At 33.8% G+C, this 21,237-nt stretch overlaps 2 protein-coding genes across 4 annotated transcripts; one reads left to right on the plus strand and one right to left on the minus strand.

The window, feature by feature from the left end:
- The first annotated feature begins 1,706 nt into the window (after window positions 1–1,706).
- Window positions 1,707–11,541, plus strand: LOC111411258 (glutamate receptor 2.3-like). The gene is made up of 10 exons (XM_023041807.1): window positions 1,707–1,864; window positions 3,136–3,339; window positions 7,627–7,940; window positions 8,249–9,588; window positions 9,708–10,008; window positions 10,151–10,557; window positions 10,753–10,940; window positions 10,993–11,104; window positions 11,216–11,289; window positions 11,511–11,541. The coding sequence occupies exons 1-10, from the start codon at window positions 1,707–1,709 to the stop codon at window positions 11,539–11,541; spliced, it is 3,129 nt and encodes a 1,042-aa protein (XP_022897575.1).
- A 1,237-nt stretch (window positions 11,542–12,778) lies between these two features.
- LOC111410219 (protein ARABIDILLO 2-like) lies at window positions 12,779–16,063 on the minus strand. Of its 3 annotated transcripts, none has more exons than XM_023040465.1 (3): window positions 16,047–16,063; window positions 14,745–14,846; window positions 12,779–14,649 (listed from the first exon to the last, which is right to left on the minus strand). In XM_023040465.1, the coding sequence occupies exon 3, from the start codon at window positions 14,612–14,614 to the stop codon at window positions 12,935–12,937; it is 1,680 nt and encodes a 559-aa protein (XP_022896233.1). In that variant the 5' UTR covers window positions 14,615–14,649; window positions 14,745–14,846; window positions 16,047–16,063; the 3' UTR covers window positions 12,779–12,934. The 3 variants fall into 3 exon arrangements, with proteins under 3 accessions (XP_022896233.1, XP_022896232.1, XP_022896234.1); XM_023040464.1 differs by lacking the exon at window positions 16,047–16,063 and adding an exon at window positions 14,982–15,057; XM_023040466.1 differs by lacking the exon at window positions 16,047–16,063 and having other exon boundaries at window positions 12,779–14,607; window positions 14,745–15,068.
- Between the last annotated feature and the right edge of the window lie 5,174 nt (window positions 16,064–21,237).

Below are 21,237 nucleotides of genomic sequence, written 5' to 3' on the forward strand. Positions count from 1 at the left end.
GAGCACAATGCAGCTCGCACTACCATTAACAAAGGTAAGGATGAGAAGCGCAATGACAATTATCGTCGCTGCGACTCCAACAGCTCAAATGTTGCTGCAGCAGCGGACGCCGCTGCTGAATGACAGCGACAATGATCCGCCACACGTCACATGTTAAATGACAGCAACGATGACCGTCGCTTCTGTATGATTGTGACAATGATCCGCCACACATCAAAAGGGAAAGTCGATGCTGCCCAACCCTAAAATATTTTGAGGGTTTTCAATCATCAGGGTCCGAAGGTGGAGGCAGTGGCCTTTGATACAATTTGTGAAATTGTAGACCCCTGCCAGCAATTATTATTCAAGGGTCATTTTGCAAATTTTAAAATGAGGGCCTATCATGTAATTTCTATAATTAAAGGGCATGTCAATAATTTTAAACCCTGACATATTGCAAATTTCAAAACGGTTGAATTAAATTTGAAAAGAGTATTAATTGAATTTTTAAAAGGTTTAATCCTAAAATTTAATTTTGACATGTTCCAAATTTTATTTAAAATTGACAACTTCCAAATATTTTCGTTAAAATTTAATTTTAACTTAAATATTAAACTTTGACTCTAAATTGAATTTTATTTTATTTATGAATTTTATCCGAAATTAAAATGTTAATTCAATTTAAGTAAGAGTTGGATTCTAATTGAGTATCTAATTAAAAGTTGATTTTACTTAAATTATTCACCCGTTTATATTATTGAAATTGACTCTAATTTCACATTTATTAGAACTTGGTTTTAATTAAATTGTCTTGCTCTAAGATTTTCCTTGAAATTAGAGTTCAGTCTAATTTGGTATTTAATTAAATAAGTTCATCCTAAATCTTGGAATTAGATTTGGGCTCTAATTTTGCTATTTAATTAAATTTTGATTTTAATTAAATTCAATCACCTTAAGTTTTGAAATTAGAGTTGGACTCTATTTGGTATTTAACTAAAATTTGATTTTAATTAAATAGTTTCGGCATATAATTGTGGAATTAGAGTTGAACTCTGATTTGGTATAGATATATAAAATTTGATTTTAATTAAATATACCCACTAATTAAATTAATTGATTAATTAATTAATTATTTAATTGTCATATTTATATTTGCCTTTCATCATAATTGCGAAAAAGTCAGAGTCCTCAATCAATTTTAGATTGTTGAGTATATTCAAGGCTAGTCTATTAGGGATATATTTGACACTATAAAATATTAGACATTTTTAAATAATGGGTATGACTTAACTTAAATTTATCTTTAATTAAGGACACTCAAGGAGATGAATGTTAGAGACAATTTAAGCTAACACATAAGATGTGTGAAAACAAAGAGTTGTCAACTTAATGATTTGGAAATTGTATGGAGATACAATTAATAGCAGTATCTATCCAAGTATTTTATTAAGATTTGTTGAGTACACTCAAGATTTTAATATAGCAAATGGGATCAAGCCCATTGGAAGTCAAGATAGATTCCATAAATTTATTTGAGAAGATCATAAATTTGAGTTAAATAGTGGGAGAATAATTAATTTAATAAAAGACCAGTGCTCATATACTGAAGATAATTGACTTTGAGAAGTTGTCTTAATGGAAGTCAATCATGAAACATGAACTAAGTATGGATTTGGTTCGGCAATCTCTGTGAGAGAGGGCTATTCACAACTTATTATGAATTTAGCATGAGTAAGTTTGAATGCACACTTATTGAGTTGATGAGCATGTTAAAGACTTTTAAGCTCAATATCAAAGTTAATAGTGGGCAAGCCATTGATTTTTCTGAGGGTATTAAGAAAAAGTTTAAAGGGGATTCGGAAAAGCATCCAAGATGGCTAAGACGGTCAAAGCAAAAGAGGACAATACCAAATCTAATGACCTTTCTATTATTTTGAAATGATAGGTCATTATAAGAAAAACTGCAAGACTTATGTCTACTTTATTAGTCTTTTAGTTATTAGTTATCGAATTTGGATTTCATATTTGTATAAATATGTAGAAATTAAATAAAAGTAGACCACTGTGAAAGTAACGTTGAAGATTAGCAAAGGTTGCTTACATTACCTGTAGGAGCATACTTCTTACCATTGCGTTTATGCTTAGTATTAGAATTAGAAAAATGTTATATTTTTCTCACCATTATCAAGAATATTATTTGAATTTCATGTTTGGATATTAATTATTTTAATGTTGAGGACGATTGTTGCTCTATCTTATCTTGAGAAGATCTTAATGGCTATGGTAAATTACAAAAATGACATTTATATTCTAAATACTAAGTATTCTATAATGAGTATAGAAGGTTAAAGGCATAAAAATGACAATCTGAATAACATCTATATTTGGCATTGCAAATTTGGTCACATAAATGAGAATGCAATTCGAGATATATATATTTGGGGCCAACTAATTTTAAATCATTTGACAAATGTGAATCATGCATGCTAGGCACAATGACCAAATCTCTTTTTACTTGAAAAGGTGAAAAATCTACACAATTACTAGGTCTAATACATGGTGATATACGTAGACCCATGTCAACAATGTCAGGTGAGGTTTCTCTTATTTCATTACAATTACTAATGACTATTTCAAAAATCTTCATATATATATTTAATGAAGTTCAATCGTGAAGCTCTTGAAAGGTTCAAGAAATTCAAGTTAAAAGTGGAGAAACAATTAAGTAAAAATATTCTTACACTAAGATCCAATCAATATGGGGATATTTTAAAGATAAAATTTAGATTATCTAAAAGAGAATGAGATTCCCTTATAGTAGACTTCTCCACATACACTGTAACATAATGATATATCTGAAAAGAGAAATCGTAAACTATTAGATATAGTGCGATTAATAACAAGCCATGCAAATCTCCCAAAATTGTTTTAGGGTCAGTCATTGATTGCAGTGTGCTACGCACTAAATCGTATCACATCTATGTCGGTTAACAAAAACTCCATACGAGCTATGGAAAAAGGCAATAATCATAATTTATCACATATGAAAGTTTGGGGATGTGACACTTGTTTGAAGTGCACTAAATCGATCTGAATATAAATTCTATAAACCTATTGATAAGAAAGTCTTTATCTCATAACATATCATTTTCCTAGAAAAGGGTTTATTCTATGGAAGGAAAGTGGGAGCAAAATGGAACTTAAAGGAGTTCAAGAGTCCACGAATATAATTGACCAAATAGATGAATCTGAGTTTGATCCCATACCTACTGAGAAACATACTCTTGATCAAGAAGTAGAGATTCTTGAGGACATGTCAGCTCTTTGCAAATCTAGTAGAATCATTCGATCTTCAAGAAGGTGAGAATACATGATTACTAATTAAGCATTACTAATCGAGGATGATGAAACCTACTAATTGCGGAAAAATAAAGTCAAGGGTTGACTCAAAGAGATGGCAAGAGATCATAAAATCCGAAATGAACTCAATGTATGAAAATAATGTTTAGACCTTGATCGACCAGTCTGATGGGATGGATCCCATAGGTTGTAAGTGGGTTTACACGAAAAGGTCAACATGGATGGAAATATCTATACATGCAAAGTGAGGCTAATAGCAAATGGTTATAAGAAAATATAAGGAGTTGACTTTGATAAACCTTCTATAATATAGCCCTGCTTAGGTTCATTCGAATTTCTCCTGTAATAGCTAGATACTATAAATATGAGTTACAGTAAAAGGATGTCAAAACTGCATTCCTTACCAAGAACTTGCAAGAGGAAGTACACATGGCACATTTCGAAAATTTTGAACCTAAGTATGCTTAAAAGGTATGCAAATTTGATCAATTCATATATGGATTGAAGCAATCTTCTTGGAGTTGAAATCTTCGATTTGATGAGAAGGTCAATGGTTTGATTTTATCAAAACAAAGAAGATCCGTATGTTTACAAGAAGATAGTCAGAGCGCCATCATATATATGACATCCCCATGTTTCAATCGTTGAAATCATGTTTTTTAAATAATATCTCAACAAAAAATATGGGAAAAGCAACTTGATCTATGCAGATAGATCTAGAAAATTGCTTAACTCATCCCAATCTACATGGATAAAATTTTGAAAAGATTTTATATGAAAAAATGAAGTGAGAGCTCATGGATATAGTGATGATAACTTCTAGCCAGACTAGAATGATAGCAAATCTCAATCAGGATATTTCCTTACTCTTAAGCGTTATGTTGGAAAGGTTCCAAACATAAAACAACCGTAGATTCAATAGCAAAAGCCTAAAACACTATTACTTCAGAAGCGAGAAAGAATTGCGACCTGAATCAAAAAGTTCATTAATGAACTTAAATTAGTTCCTAACATTGTTGATCGCAAACTTCTACATTGTGATAACAATAGAGCCAAATGAAGGAACTAAGGTCTCATCAATTATCCAAACATTTGTTAAGACGGTATCATCTCACCAGAGAGATAATACAAAAAAAATAATGTAAAGAAGGAACGAATTTCCACACTCGATAATATAGCATATCCACTGACAAAGAGTTATCGCAGTATAAACATGATCATCATGTAGACTTTTATAATATTATACATATAAGTAATTGGACATTAACACTTTTACTATACAATTGATGTAATTTGATGACAAATCTATTATTCAATTAATATTCAATTAAATTAAATAATAGAGTCCGTAGATTCAAATCTTAGTAATTTGTTAATCACAAAGAGTTGTAATTATGAGATATAACCTATATATGATTGAATCTTAAATTATTCGTGGTTGAAAGTGAGAACAAGATACGAATATCGCTATTACGAATAGACCATCACGTATGGCATTTCTTACTTATAAAGTAAGTAGTTGATCTCACAAACCAAAGTGTGATAACACTTAAATAAATACATTGATGTTTGTTATAGAACAAAACGTTGGAGACCCGCTGGAAGATTCTACATGGATAACTATCTGACTGCCAGTAGTTAATCTCTAACATTCGATAGTGAAATTAGTCATTCGACTTAAGGTCATCATAGTGTCTTATATGAGATAAGTCATGCTTTGGTGATATTGGATGTTGCTCTGCAAATGGTCGCTAATACGACATCATTCGGATATGTTAAAAATCACATAAAGGTAGTGAATGATTAATAGCGGATTCGTCACTTTTAGATAGTAAGAGATTAGATCTACATTTCATTCAGTTAAGTTGAAAATGAAATCATTGGTCAAGGTGTACTCATAAATCGAAAATGAATTTTCGATATGTATTGGCTTAATAGTGGAATAAAATATATGTTCTATAATCGAGATTGACACACTCCCATATCTCGTAATTGATCGGATCAATTGATAAAAGGATTATAGTTTCACGATAAACAAACAAGATGATCTTGTCATACCAGGTGATATTTTTCATTACATGTATTGCCCTGACACATTGCTACATGTCCATCTAGGACGACGGATATAATTAGTGAGAAATTAAAAGAGGCATTTTAATTTATCAATTTTGATTAGATCAAAATAATAATTCACGTCGTTAGGCATTGGATTGGGAGCCTAATGAGTCACACACTAACGGAGAACTAGAAGAATGAGATCCACCTATTAATTAATTAATAGGTGTTGGATAATTAATTAAGTTGGTTGCTTATTAATAGTCCCAAATTAATTAATTGGATTAATTAATTTATTGACTAAATTTAATTAATTGAATTAATTAAATATTGGACCGAATTAATTTTAAGTGATTGGCCAAGTCTGTTTGGACTTGTGTTAATGGGATGCTAGGGTTTGAAAAACAATAGGGAAAATTCATTTTTTTGCTAGCATATAAAAATTAAAAAAACCCCAATTCTCTCAATCTTGTTCCATGCATAGATTTTTATTGGAGGTTAGATAATTGGACAGGTGTGGATTGCAGATCGTGATTGTTGAAGTTCAAGAAAAGTAAAGGAGTTTGCAGAATTTAACAAATGTATAATTTCTATTACAGTTTCTATCTAAACACAAAATAGATCCTTGGTGGAAATTGAAATTTTATTTACATGATTAAGTAAACTCCCAACGATGTATCTTTTGGAAAGAAACTATGCCAAATGTGTTCCCATTTTTGGCCATTCACAAAATTTCAACAGTCATAAAAGGTTTGCTTGGAATGACAATTTTTAATTTCTTGAATTTCCAGTTGTTTCATTTCTTGGCTTTTCCGATAAATTCAACAATATTACGACAAAAAATTGAATTTTAATTTACTTTTTTGTCTCATGCATGATAAAGGACAGTATACATTTCAACTTTTTAACAAGGGCGGGATGTTGGAATAAGTCTAAATATGAACTTCCCATTTGATTGCAAATTTTACAGGTTAGATATATGGCTCATAATGATACTGTGATTAAGATTAAGCCCAAATATGTTTGGGTCATTTTATACCTTACGGGTTATATTTTATGTAATGTGGTAATTTTAAGTATGTGGTCAGGAAATATATATAAACCCTAATTAGGGTTAAAGTCGTTAATGGAACGGCTTCATAAATTCTTATATAAAAGCTAGTCTTTTTCTTCTCCATATTTTTTTAATCGACTTGTCCCCTTGACGGTTAATACGTTGTAAAAAGCAAGGAATTGAAGATCTAACTACTAATATTCATATTCACAATGTCTTCTGTGGGTATGAATTTTATACTATTAATTTAGAATTGTGATTCTTATTTCTTAGCATGATTATTGTTAAATTCAACAGCAGAATGTAGACCCCACTACCACAAATTATGATGTAGCCTCAACTATTTGAGCCGAGCCTAGGCAGGTGCCCCTCCAAAGTACAGCGGAGGTCCCCCCAACCTTGGCCATGAGCCCTCTTCTTCGCTTATTGACCCGGTCATTCAAGTGTTTGATTTATGAGCCTGAGAATTTGGGCCGATTTGAAGTCAATCAAAAATTATATCTTTGGCTCTTGTTTACGCGTTAACAAACTTTTTTTATTAGTTTGTATAATAGGCTTCTTTTCCTTAAATTTACTCTTTTTTTATACTTTACTGATATTTAATAGCTTTGACAAACTAAAATATCCGGCTAACAACAAATGAAGCCAAATATGGCCTGCATAATAGATTACTCCCAATCCAAGAGAGTAGAACTCTTTTTTAATACGAAGATTTTAACAATGTAACATTTTGTTTCTTTCGCCAACAAGGCTGTAATAATAGGACAATGTGGAGAATTATTCCCGTTATGTTGAGCCTGAACTATGCCTTAACCATATTTTATAGGGGTTTTCGTAAACACTAGCTACATGTTTTTAGCCTCTGTTGGTAACTTTTTAGGAGGAACAGTAGTGGGGACAGCAAAATTTATGGATAATAAAGAGTAATATTTTTGAATATATGGTTGAGATTAAAGTTTGACTTTGACGGTATAAAAAAAGTAGAATATAATAAGTAAAATGGAATGAAAGCCAAACGTAGGCTTAATCTTCAGGAACATGTACGATGCATTGACTAGTTCAAGTTCATTTCTTACAATGACTAGGTTCCAATAGATTATTTTTGAATGAGCTGCTAGAATTAGTTGCGATTAAAGAGAAGGGGTTGCAGTAATTATCTCACAAAAAACTGAATGCAGGTTAGCAGGATCAAAGCGAGAGTTTTATCATAATCCATCCAAGTTCTCTGGAGAAATGAACTTCTTGTTACTTCAGCTGTCAATTTCCCTTCTTCTGATTCCCTCTCTAAGTACTGAACAAAATTCGACTGACGGCATAATGAATTTTCAAGTCGGTGTGGTTCTTGATTTAACGTCACCAGTAGGGCGTATAGGCCAGAGCTGCTTGATCATGGCTCTTTCTGATTTTTATTCAGTTCATAGCAACTATACAACTAGGCTGAATCTCCAGTGGAGGGACTCGAATGAGAGCGTTATTGATGCTGCTGCTGGTGGTATGTTTTTACATGTCCTTCATATCAGAGTTCTTGTCGGATTTATTCATGTTGTTAATGAATGTCTCTAAAATTCATAACATTGAATCGTGAAGAAAATTACTGAGAAAACAGATTCTCACTATACAATAAACGAATAAATTATTTCTTTTTCAAGCATAGCAAATCTATATTTGAAAAGGAAAATAGTAATATAAATGGGCACAAAGAAAATAATTGGTATTACCAATATCAGCATGACCCTACAAATAATTAAGATGTTTTGATGCTTGTCACTGACTCGCTCATACTTTACGTGATGAATGCAGCTCTTGGTTTGCTGAGAGATGTTGAGGTGGATGCTATTATTGGTCCTCAAACAGCTACACAGGTCAACTTTGTAATGGATATCGGAGATATAGCTCATGTACCAATTATTTCGTTCTCTGCAACGAGCCCTTTTCTCATCCCACGAACTCCTTATTTTGTTCAGACAGCGCAAAGTGATGCTGATCAGGTTGAGGCCATTGCTTCCATTGTTAAAGCTTTCCAGGGGAGCCAGGTTGCCATTATTTATGAAGATACGGAATATGGTACTGGCATTATCCCTTATCTTTCCAACGCGTTACAAGATGTCAATGCTCGAGTTTCGTACAGATGTGCTTTGCCAAAATCAGCCACAAGTGATCTTTTAAGCAAAGAACTATATAAAATGATGACCATGCAGACAAGAGTCTTTGTGGTGCACATGCCACTGCTTCTTGGTTCTAGGCTCTTTCTAAAATCAAAGGAGTTAGGAATGATGAATCATGGCTATGCCTGGATTGTTACCAGTGGCTTGACAGATCTATTCAATTTGATGAATTTAGACGTTGTCGAAGCTATGCAAGGTGTTTTGGGTGTAAAACCTCAAATCCCAAAATCTAAAGAGCTCGAGTCTTTCACGAATAGATGGAAAAGGACGTTTAGTCAGAATTATGAAGACATCAAACCGACAGAAGTAAGTATTTATGGCCTTTGGGCATACGATACCCTATGGGCTCTTGCTATGGCAGCTAAAAGAGTTGGAAATAGGCAACTGAATGAAATAAAGAATGCTTCTGTTTTCAATTCTGCATTCTCATTTCCTCTAAGGATTTCTGAAAGGGGTCCTGAACTTCTCAAAGAAATTTTAGAGACAAGGTTTCGAGGGCTTGCTGGAGACTTTTATCTTCGTAATGGACATCTGGAGAGAAATTCATATCAAATAGTTAATATTGTTGGGAAAGCGGAAAGAGAGGTAGGAATTTGGACACCGTCTCATGGAATTACCAAAGAACCCAATCTGAATTTGACCAATTTTTACTCGACCTCAAAGAAAAATTTCAGGAGTATTATTTGGCCAGGGGACTCAGTAACAGCACCAAAGGGTTGGGAATCTCCAGTTAGTGGTAAAAAGCTAAGAATTGGAGTGCCGGAAAAATCTGGTTTTAATGAATTCCTGAAAGTGGAAAAGGATCTTCAAACTAATGCTACAAAAGTTAGTGGATACTTTAAAGAGTTGTTCGATTCCGTCATGGCAGCGTTACCATATGCTGTGCCATATGAATACGTTCTTTATCCTTTTGAAAACTCTGACGGTTCAAGTGCCGGAAGTTACAATGATCTCATATATCAAGTTTCTCTGCAGGTTAATCATACATTTATTTTTTTCTTATGACTACATAGTTTTCTTCTACTCTGCAAAAACGTTATTGCTTTTACGTGGTATTCATTGGTTTTTGTTCCATTTGTCTTCGCTGAGAATAGGAGAAATATGATGCTGCTATGGGAGATATAACAATTACTGCTAACCGATCAATTTATGTGGACTCTACCTTCCCATACGCAGAAGGAGGAATTACCAGTGTTGTGCCAATAACATATGAGGATGCAAATGATAAGTGGACATTTTTAGAGCCTCTGAATAAAGAGCTGCGGTTAATATCAGCTATGTTTTATATCTTTACTGGTCTGGCACTTTGGATACTTGGAAAAAGGATTGACACCAGTTCCCGGGGTTCAGCCGGTCAACATGCTGGCATGATTTCTTATTTTCCCTTCTTCCCTGGTAATCTATCTCCTCTTCTTGACATTAGTATTTACACAGTGAAAATTTACTATATCTTCTTATCATTATTTAAACAGATTATTCATTTTACCTTGTATCGCTCTTGCTATAAATTTCGGTAGAAACTTGTGTCAACCTGTAGGACAAGGAATTGAAAGAACTTTAATTTTTCTTATTTTGGTGGGATGGGCATTTGTGGCCAGTTTGCTAACCTCGACCTACACTGCTAACTTATCATCGAGGTTAACATTGCAGAGGCTTCAACCTGCTGTCACGAATATGAAAGAACTTATTAAGAGTGGAGATTATGTTGGGTGTCAACAAGGATCCTTTCTTGTTGATTTCTTGAAAGGTTTAGGTTTTGAAGAATCGAAAATCAGGACATATAAGTCTGCTCATGAATGCGATGAAGCTTTAACAAAGGGAAGTAGAAATGAAGGTATATCAGCCTATTTTGACGTTATGCCTCACATCAGGGCTTTATTATTTGAATTCTGCCAGAAATACAAGATTCTTGGCCCTACCTATCGTACAGATGGATTTGCTTTCGTAAGTATTTTTCCTTTTATGATACTATACTAGTTTCCATCAAGTCTTGGACCCAAATATGTTATCGAGTTTGGCATTCTGCACTTGTTGACAATGGTTTAGTCATCTACCTCCTGTTCGTCCAACATGTGTAGTAAACTCCTCTATCTGTTCCCTCATGTTACTGATCATCTTACTTTCTTTTTAAATCAACAGGCTTTTCCTAAAAGCTCACCAATAGTTGCAGATGTCTCCCGCACCATAATTGAATTGACAGAAAATGGTAGAATATTCGAGATTTCTCAGCTGAAGTCTAGTAATCCAGCATGTGTAGGTCCAGACGGTTCTATCACCCCAAGCAGTGTGACATTGCAAAGCTTTCAGGTTCTCTTTGCCATCACAGGGTCCGTTACAGTTTCATGCCTCCTTGTTTCCTTGCTCATGTACCTTTATCAGAACCCCGGTTTTCTTCAAAGAATCTCAGACTTTAATGTCAAAATCTGGTCAAGAATTGATGCATTATGCAGATACTTCAAGTAAATCGACCTCTCTTCTCGATCCAAGCCTGGTGATACTGAAAAAAATAATATTCCTAAAGGCTAAAAGTTCATGAAATTGTTTCTCCATGGATTCCAATTTACCTTCATGTCTGAGACATACTCTCGACCCGTTTCATTAGGAAGAAAAGATTGACGCCTACTTGTCCATTGCCCTGAACTCTCGATTGCAAACATCTGCTGACTGGAGTGACTTGTAAGTAAGACGACAATGGTTCAACCTTTCAAGGTTTGTATGACTGTCATATAACTCAATACAGATAAGATTTTGCAGAAAATTGTTAAACTCTTGTTCAGAACTGATTCACTAGCATAATAACAATCCCATATCTATATATGTATGTATGATTTACCATAACTCCCATATATTACTGGATTGTGATCATTGATGCAACCAATGGATCCCTATGTGTGTAGTTATTACAATCTTGATATTAGGAAATCTTAACATCCCCTGCGAGTTCTAGGTTGAAACTTACTTGACTTTATAAGAGAAATAATATTTCGGAAGATTGCGATTTGGAGTTCCATATTTTATGAGATATGACCGAAGAACTACATGTATACCTATCTATGTCCTCTTTTTCTTTGTTCTCAACATTAATTTTGTCAGATATTATTGTTATTTACTATTTAGTTTTCTTTATAAAGAAGTTTAGTCGTTTCCCTCGTTCAAGGTTTTGTACTTCATATTCTCCACTTAATGGTCACTTTCACATTATCGAACAATAATTATTATGATATCATAGCGTATTTTGCTCATGCCTTGAGTCATTCTTCCATTCTCCCACATGTAGCATGTCGCAGAATGATGGCCACCAAGGTATATTTCCACGCTCAGTCTACTAATCTCAACCTCATCAAACACCTCCAATCAACGACCAAAATCACACCACTTCTTGACTTCGGTTGCTCACGATTGCACCCACAAAGGACACAAAAATGGAGTGTTATTTCAACCATAAAAGCGCCCACAGAAGACAGCCACAGACAAGAAAAGGGAGAAAAAACGGCACGCACAAAGCAAAGAAGAAGCAACCGATTTTTGCTCTCAATAAACGGGGAAATAACACACAGGCAAAAGTGGAGAACACATATATATAGTTAGGGGTTGGTTTTAATAATGGGTCAAGCCCAAAAGAAAACCAATAAGTAGGCCAAGTATATCCGTAAGTGGGCCAACACTAAAAGCCATCCAAGAAGTGAAGAAACCATGAGTATCTCCAATTAAATTTGGCCACTTCAAATGGTCTTAAGTGATTTTCAGGTCGAGCCATTTCATAGAGATGTCAATAATTTTTCCGTCATGTGATCAAAGCCGACTGCAAATTTCCAACGAATGTCATTGCCCAAGGTTTATTGGGTATCGAAACCCAACATAGCGTACTGCCACTCCAAGTGGTTTTGATCTTGCGGGTTCGAAAATTATGCAGTGATATGAACAATTAGACAAAGGAACATAGCTTAAAGCTGATACTTTGTATCAGATTAGTAAAGCGCACTCACTAAAATGTGTAACTTTTGAATGACGGGTCAACGAGGAAAGGGGAAAATCAGCTTAAGACATTAAGTGTAGGCGCTTTGTGGAGGTGGAATCTTCTAGTTCTTCATATTTGACCTGAAACCGATATTCTACCCATGAGCAGGTTGAAGAGAGCTTTAACAGGTATTGGAGGCAGTTCGAGTGCTTAACTAAGGAAAAGAAGATTTCATTTTACTTGTAATGAAACTTTAGGTAGGAGATACAGAGATTTTTTTATTTCCTAATGCTAACTAATGCATTAATTTGTATGAAGATAAAAGTATGTACTTCATTGTACAACAACATCAATGCTATCCTGCTACTTGCTAAAGAGGCTTTTCAATTTCCCTCTTTCCAGACGCTCGACTAGTTTCTTGGCTCCAGGAATCTCCATCTCGTTAAGCTTCTTGAGATAACCAATAGCCCCATACGAAATCATAAGCTTCTTGCATTTCTTGCTCGAGGAGAGCAACGAAAGGCAGGAAACAGCATATTTTTTGGCCGTGTTTTGGGGGCTCGGATTGAGCAATGCCACAAGATTTGGCACGCTCTTATCATCTCGTTTAACTTCTCTCCTGTTACATGGATTGGTCATCAAGCTAGAAATTGCTTGTGCAGCGACCTCCCTTGCATCATTAGCTTTAGCCTCCAGCATTCTTACAAGAGGAGGAATGCATCCCGTTTCTCCCACTAGTTTTATCATTTCAGTCGAGCTGCAGATTCGACAAATCACTGAAGCTGCCGCTTTCTGCGAGCTAAGAGAACCCAATTTTAGCACTTGCACCAACCTCTGGACAATGCCAAACGAAATGGAAACTTCGTTCGAGATTGAACCTGCCAAATTTCTCAACGTCCCGATCACAGATTCTTGAGGCAGTGGACCGTCTAAATAAGCTAACAGGCTTCTTATTCCACCTTCTTCGATTACAGACTTTCGGAGGTTGTCATTGTTGGACGTGAGATTTTGCAAGCATTCTGCTGCATATTCTTTAGATCCCAATAGAATTCCACAATCAAGAAGATTGATCATCACCTTAATAATCCCTTCTTCTGCTACTGTTTGTCCAACCTCTGGCACGGAAGAAATATTTTTTAAGGTACAAGCTGCGGCTGCTTGTGAAACGGAATCACCAGTTCTACAGATTTCAACCAAAGGCCTAACCCCACCATGCCCAACTATCGAACGAGCTGTTTCTGATGAAATGGACAACCTCTGGAGAGAAATTGTAGCCTTCTCTTTACCTACAGCACTACCAAATTCAACTAGCCGAATAAGGGGCGGAAGAATACCTTCAGAAATAAGCCAATTCTCGTAATTTCCAGATTCTGCGAGGGAACAAATGACAGTCACGGTTTTTTCTCTGATTTGAGGAGAAGTAGCCGTAAGCAATTGAACTAATGCTGCAACATTGGCTCGTCCCAGAACGGCCAACACGCTCTTCTTGTCCTCTTTCATGAATTCAATAAGGTTGTCAAGAGCCCTATGTTTAGCCTCCAAGTGACCAATCTGAAGTCTCGCAAGCAATTCTCGGACATTGCCAATACTTGTAGCTTCTGGTTCGGTCGAAGTGCTTCCCATAGCCGATGGCAAAGTAACCTCACCGAGCACTCTGGTTTTGATCAAGAGCCCACAATCTCGTAAATTCAAATCCAGATTCCCCAATAGTGCATCGAGATCACTTTGCATTTGAAGTTTCCCTTCGTACTTCAGTTTCACGCACAAATCCGCAAGCTCAATTGCTTTATTCAAAGTCTTCAAAACAGCTAGCAATTGCTCTATACAAAGCGCATTTTTCGAAAAGCAAGGATGGCAAGACAAGTCTGATAATCGTGAGGGAATCTGTTCCAGCTTTTCAATTATCATCTTCCACCTCCCCGGGAATCCTTTAACCTCCCGTGCCTTCTCTATTGCAACAGGAACAAGTCCCTGTGCACGAGATAGCCATTCTTCAGCCAACAGGATATCTACTACAACTTCTTGTCCACCATCATCTACCATGATGGAGAGAGGTACGGGTCAAGCTTTTACAAGAGCTAAAACAACAGAAATGCACAAAAATCATTCAAACCTTAATAAATAGTCCAGAAGAGCTATTTGCAAATACATTTTTCAAAATCAGATTCTTTACCTTAGTAAGAGCGTGAAAAATACGAGAAAACAATGATTTTCGCATCAAATTCATTGACAAACGAGAAAGAAGACTTCAGATGAACAACCTCCCCACTTTTGCCTGAAATGTGCAAAATGTTAGCAAAAATCAATTTTTTTTTTTTTTTTTGATAGAAAAACTAAAGCTATGGAGCAGTTACAATCATCAAAGATAAATTATATAATAAGCATTAAAAAAACTGTATTAAATTAATACAAAGGGGGTTAGAAATTGAGCCTTCAAGAATCTTGCATGATCATTAACATATAAAAAAATGCAAATGGCCTCTAAAAATTAATGCCAAATTAAGCACTTATAAATAAGCTAAATTTATATGCAAGTGACAGCTTATCAAAGCAAAGCAAGGAACTTTCCAACCGCCATCACTACTGTCAATCATCAAAGATAAATTATATAATAAGCATTAAAAAAACTGTATTAAATTAATACAAAGGGGGTTAGAAATTGAGCCTTCAAGAATCTTGCATGATCATTAACATATAAAAAAATGCAAATGGCCTCTAAAAATTAATGCCAAATTAAGCACTTATAAATAAGCTAAATTTATATGCAAGTGACAGCTTATCAAAGCAAAGCAAGGAACTTTCCAACCGCCATCACTACTGTCCAATCCAAAATCGTGCAAGATATAGTGAAATGTCAATCATACCCTCAGAAAATGTAGTAGAAGAAAGGAATCATATGATAATCTTAAAGGTCAGTTATGGGGAACAAAGATAAAAGCAGGTAGGTATACTTTTCAATCTGGAAATTACTGCATTTTTCTACAAGATTTGGAGAATTTGGATTCATTCTAATCCAACGGCTGAAAATTTTCAAATGTATCTTGACATGTATTGAAGTGGAAAAAGACTTTGCTTTGAAGAGAAGATAGAAGTCTCCATCTCCAGTTGTGTGTGTGTGTGTGTATATATATATATATATATATATATATATAAACACACATGGTAGTGTATACATTTCTAATATGGGACCAACCACTCCACCCCAGTTAGAAATATTTAACGAATGGTCATATATTTAGACGTGACTGAGTAAATAATTGTCCAATCGAATAACGTTACATTGAATTCTGAACTAATCAAGTGACATATTTAGGAATTGAAGTGCATTTGTCCACCCCGCTTAGCATTCATTGTGTCATAACTTCAGTGACAATCCCAATACGAATGTATGCATATAAGATCATCTCACTTAAGCTTTTCTTTATATTTCAAGATAAATAGATGCAATGAATGTATAGAAAAAGTCGAATAGTACCTCAAATTGATTTGTGTTTTGCCTAGCATTCAAGGCACTCAAAATCTTTATCAGCCACCAAACACCATTCCACTACTGTTTTTGCAAGCAAAGATCAAACGTTAGAAGAGTCAATCCAATCAATGATAGAGCCATAATTATTAATCTAGATTTCAAATGAAAATCCCAGTAGCAATTTTTTGTAGGTATGAGAGACAAAAAAATAAAGCAATAGAATTTCTTTTCACCATCTTGAAATAGGTGTAATGAAGAATTGGAGAAGTAGAAAAGACAAGATAAAGCAACATCTAAGACTTAGAAACAAGAATTTAGACCCTTTTTCTCCTCAAAGTAACTAAACTCATCATTTTCTTACTCTTTTATAGAATTTCTCTCTACGCTCACATAGTTAACATGTAGTAAGCATAATAACTTTTCTAAAGGTCAGCATGTTCATAATCAACATGTAGTGTGTTGTGTAAATATGGACCCTTCTTGGACACGTCATGATATTTGTCCAACAAATTACATGTTGTGCTCTATTATAATTGAAAGGTTGAACCCCAATCTTGAAGGCCCTCATCACCTCATCCCTGGAACATCGTAAGAGATATAAATCTCGGGATGCGTCCCAGCAAGTAAAGGAACAAGAGCTTGTCTGTACACTGATACTCACAAATAGTCCAATTTCATTATCTCAGAAATCGAATCTTCACACTGCAACTGCCAACAGTGCTGAGACTATCTCATTCCTGTCCTTTGCACCTTTTATCGATATTTTTTGGACAACTATTTTACGTGACATATAGTATGTCATATATTTAAAAGTAGAAAAATAAAAAGGTAGTATATAAATTTAAATTCTTAAAAATTATAATAAAATGTGTACGTCCTACTTTAAAAAACACACATATTGATGTGTCCAACTAATGTCATGTTCTTATCACGTGTCCATGTGTGCAACTTAGGTTGACATTCAAAAATAAAGGAAATTTGAAATTTAAAATCATCTCTCCCTCTCCATGGGGGAAAAAATATCAAGTTGTCTCACTCACTCCATGATTCTCTCCCTTCGTATGTATGTGCATATGTGTACATATAGGAGCATTGATACACATAAAAGTTCGTTTTAAGAGGGATAATGTCACTTGTACATCATTTTTTTACATCATGTTTTACATCATTATCCTTGACAAGATTTGATTGATGAAAAACTATTTTTTCTTAAATTGTCCAATAGCGTGTTGCCATGTAGCAGAATGCAAGAATTGGTGTACACCATAATATATACCAAATATGATTGTTTCAAGAGATTCCATTTACAAAAAGCATCTTATTCATAATAAAGAACATCTTTAAATTTAGATGGTAAATTTTTTATGTACTTTAATAATACTCTCTTTTTTTTCTTTTCTTTTTTTTTTTTCCTTTTTTGGGGTGGGGTGGGGTGGGGTGGGGTAGGGGGATTATCGATTTTTCCTAATCTTGTATATAATATGTTTTTGTATGTCAATAATCAATCAAATCAATTATGATTTCAAAATTTTTAGGAAGTATAGTATTGAATTATGTAGACTAATAACATCCAATCATAATACTTCTATCTTGGAGAGCTAAACCTGCCCTCTATTTGACAAAAATAAAATAGTGAAATTTTGAAACTTATTTTTAAGCATTGAGTTTTTTTTATGGAAAGCATCCTTATTTAAAGAGTCCATGAAAGATGCTCTATTATGAAAATTTGGCACTTGTGGGTAAAAGAATAGAAGTCATGGTAGTATTTCGAAAAGTTAATTTTTAGTAAATGAAGTATTTTTGGATTAATTTACAAGGATGTTCTCAATTAAAATTTTAATAAATTTTAAAAGATTATAAATTCTAACAAATTTTGTGGATTTGAATAGATTCTTACAAATTCTATAAGAATCTCATAAAATATAGTGAAATTTCAAAAGATTTCCTTATATGTATTTTTAAGCTTGAAATCCTTTCAATTTTTTAAAATCATTCTATTAATGAAATCTTTATAAATTCACTAATTATTGAAGATATCTAAATTTCAAAGAATTTCATTAAAATCTCAATTGAGGACACTTAAATTTTTATGAATTTCATTAAAATTTAATAAAATCTCAATTAAAAACACCTAAATTTAGAATGACTTTCAAAGTCTATCACATTCTCAATTGAGAACACCCCTTAATCATTCAAATCTAGTTGGAATCTCAATTTAGTCACTATGATACCATTTTGTCCAAATCGTTCGATAGCAAAGTTGTTTTTTTTTCCCTTAAAAAGTAACAATTCATGTACAACTTTACCAAGAAAATTATATAGCCTGCTTTGAGTTTGAGTCGTTTTTTCATATGAATTGTGACTTTCTAAGGAAAAACTTTGACCCCAGACTTATTTTTCTGTTCAATAAAATCTGAATACAATAAAGTCATAAGTACAGAAAAAATTTAACAAAACTTATACTCAAGTTGACGTGGCAAAATGTATGTGGACAGTGTTTTTTTTTTTTTTTCCCCATCTTCCAATGACGCCGTGCCATATATTATCTGTAAGATTTTTCTGTCAAAAAATTATGTACTTGTAGCATGATTAATTGAGATTTTAACAAAACTTTAGTGGTTAAAAATGGTACAAAAAATAACATTGAGTGATCTCTAGTGTTTTTTATAACCCGATAAGTAAGCCTTGCCCGTCGTGCTTTTGTGGGGCTTGGACAAAGGGTGATACATGTCAAGCTAGTTTAGAAATCGGACGGTTTTAGTAAGGCGTACACAGTAGTGGTACTGACGGTTAGGATTGAATGAAATTTGAAAGTGTGTGATGAATTCGATAAGGGTGCATGATATGGCACGTCATTGTACCACGTGTAAGGTGAAGATGGTTTAGTTGTGACTTTTCAAAACTTTGAGGTTTTATGTTGGGTTTTGTTTGCATGTGTTGAATAGAAATTTGTGTTGGATAATTATATTAGAGCATCCACACGATGCCTTTTAAATATAAGATGGACTTTATTTTAAATAATCAATCCGTAAAGTTATATTTTAAAAAACTCTTTAAATTAGCATTTTAATTTAGTGAGCAAGTTTAGCTCTTCAAATTTGGATAGCCAAACCCATCATCTGTAATTAAAGGCATTCAAGAATATTTCAATTTTAAATGGAGGAAAATAATATCATTATTTGGAGGGGAGTTAATGAAAATAAAAGATATCGAAAAATAAAAAATAAATAAATAAATATATATATATATATATATATATATATTTTAATTACATTAGAATTTATTAATCTTTGCCCAATGTAGTACTTATATTTCCAACTTTTTTCATCATATTTTTATCTTCAAATTTTCATTAACTAGCACTTTTAGAATGAAAAAGTCAGTTAAGTAGGCCTAGAAAAGATTTATTTTTCCCTCATATTTTTAAAATTAGCAAAAATTAACATATATTAAAATGTAGCATAATGTTTTTCCCTTCAAAGCACATTAACAGAGTAATTGGACAAAAACAATTATTAGGGACCATATGTACAGATGTATTATTTAATGAAGGATTGAAGATAAGAATTTGACAAAAATAAAATGTGGACACCAATAAGATAATAAGTAAATATTGAAGATGTTAATGCAATTAAAAAGTAGCATAACTAAAACCATAGTTATCATAACCGAACTAGACCGATTATTTTGACCCACGTGGAGTTTTTTGGTCTATTTGCTAATGAACCAATCTAGAATCGCTATCACCGTTTAGTAACAGTTCAAACCAAATAGGGTTTTAGTCAAAAGTAAAGAATAAATAACTCCTACATATAAGAATCACATTTCAAAACTAACAAACTTGTCAAATTATTTTAATATTTAGGTGTTAAGTGCTTGCTGTGATCAAATTTATTATTTGTGATACCTATGTTATAAAATGACTAGGTGTGATCAAATTTGTCTTCAATGTAACTGTTTATGATTGTTTAATTTGTGACTGCATGTAATTAAGTCTTTAATCTGTGTTATTTTGTGACTGATTGTGACCAAATTTGTATTTTGTCTTAATGTGACTGTCCATGATTAAACCAATTTCAACTATGACGGTATGTGACCAGGTCACAACCAGTCACAATTAACACAGAATTGGTCTCAATTGATCACAATTAACACATACTTAGTGAAACAGGGTAATCACAAATAAATTTGCACACGCTGTAGACCTACACAACAATCCACCACCAGTCACCACAACCATAACCTCCAATGTACCACCACTACTACCTTTAACTCAATCTACGACCATAAACACTACCTTCACTAATTTGTTATCTGTGATTATCTATGATCGTGTCATTCTAATTTGTGAATGCATGTAACCAAGTCATACATAGCTTCAATTAACATAAATCTGTTAACAAATAGTGACAATGAAAATAGACTTGCTCACACCCAATTGCCATCACCACTACCACCCTCACCAACGTCAAGAACCAAATGTGTACCACCTCACCACGACCACATGCACCTCCAGCAAAAGAACCATCGTCACCTACACCATCATATCAACATATCTGATCAAACAATCACCCACCAAATCAATTTCAAATGTTTTCTTTCACTGTTACACGAAATTATCAACACACACCTTAAATTCTCATCTCTAAGTTCAATAAGACCAGGAAAGATCAACATTAGAGAGTGGGTGGGTGTAGTGACAATGAGTAATGGACCACCGCAAGCAACGCTCGTTGCGAGCAGTAGCGACGATGAAGCATGGCGTCGCTGCATGCGACGGTCCTTTTCAACTATAGAGAGGGAGATTTGAGGGTGATAAATACAGAGAATGAAGAGGGTGAGGAAATATCTAGCTTTTAAAAATGAAATTGGTTGGGGACACAATTGGTTGGGGAAGGGGGTAGATATGTAAATTAGGTTTAAACAAATTTTATTCATTATAATTATTGAAATCTAATTACAGCCCGATATGTGAAATTTAAAATAATCTTCTTCTTTGTGAAAATTAATCTTTAAATGTAGGTTTCTAGGTAATTTTCCCAAATTGAAACCGGTTCAATGTGAATCAATATTTTACCAAAATTGGTCCAAGCAAAATCTTATTTCAAATATACACAAGAAGAGATTCAAACCGTTGCAATTTGAATGGAAGGTTGGAACATCGACCACTATGACACTTTAGAACGTTTGCATTTAT

The sequence above is a fragment of the Olea europaea genome, chromosome 15, assembly GCF_002742605.1.
Source record: "Olea europaea var. sylvestris chromosome 15, O_europaea_v1, whole genome shotgun sequence".
In the NCBI taxonomy this organism is placed as follows: Eukaryota; Viridiplantae; Streptophyta; class Magnoliopsida; order Lamiales; family Oleaceae; genus Olea; species Olea europaea.

Excerpts from the sequence above, each read along its gene's own strand:
- LOC111411258 (XM_023041807.1), top strand. The coding sequence starts at position 1,707 with ATGAGTAAGTTTGAATGCACACTTATTGAGTTGATGAGCATGTTAAAG. Across the intron at positions 7,941-8,248 it reads TATTGATGCTGCTGCTGGTG|CTCTTGGTTTGCTGAGAGAT; the intron begins GTATGTTTTTAC and ends TGATGAATGCAG. Across the intron at positions 9,589-9,707 it reads TATATCAAGTTTCTCTGCAG|GAGAAATATGATGCTGCTAT; the intron begins GTTAATCATACA and ends CGCTGAGAATAG.
- LOC111410219 (XM_023040465.1), bottom strand. The coding sequence starts at position 14,614 with ATGGTAGATGATGGTGGACAAGAAGTTGTAGTAGATATCCTGTTGGCT.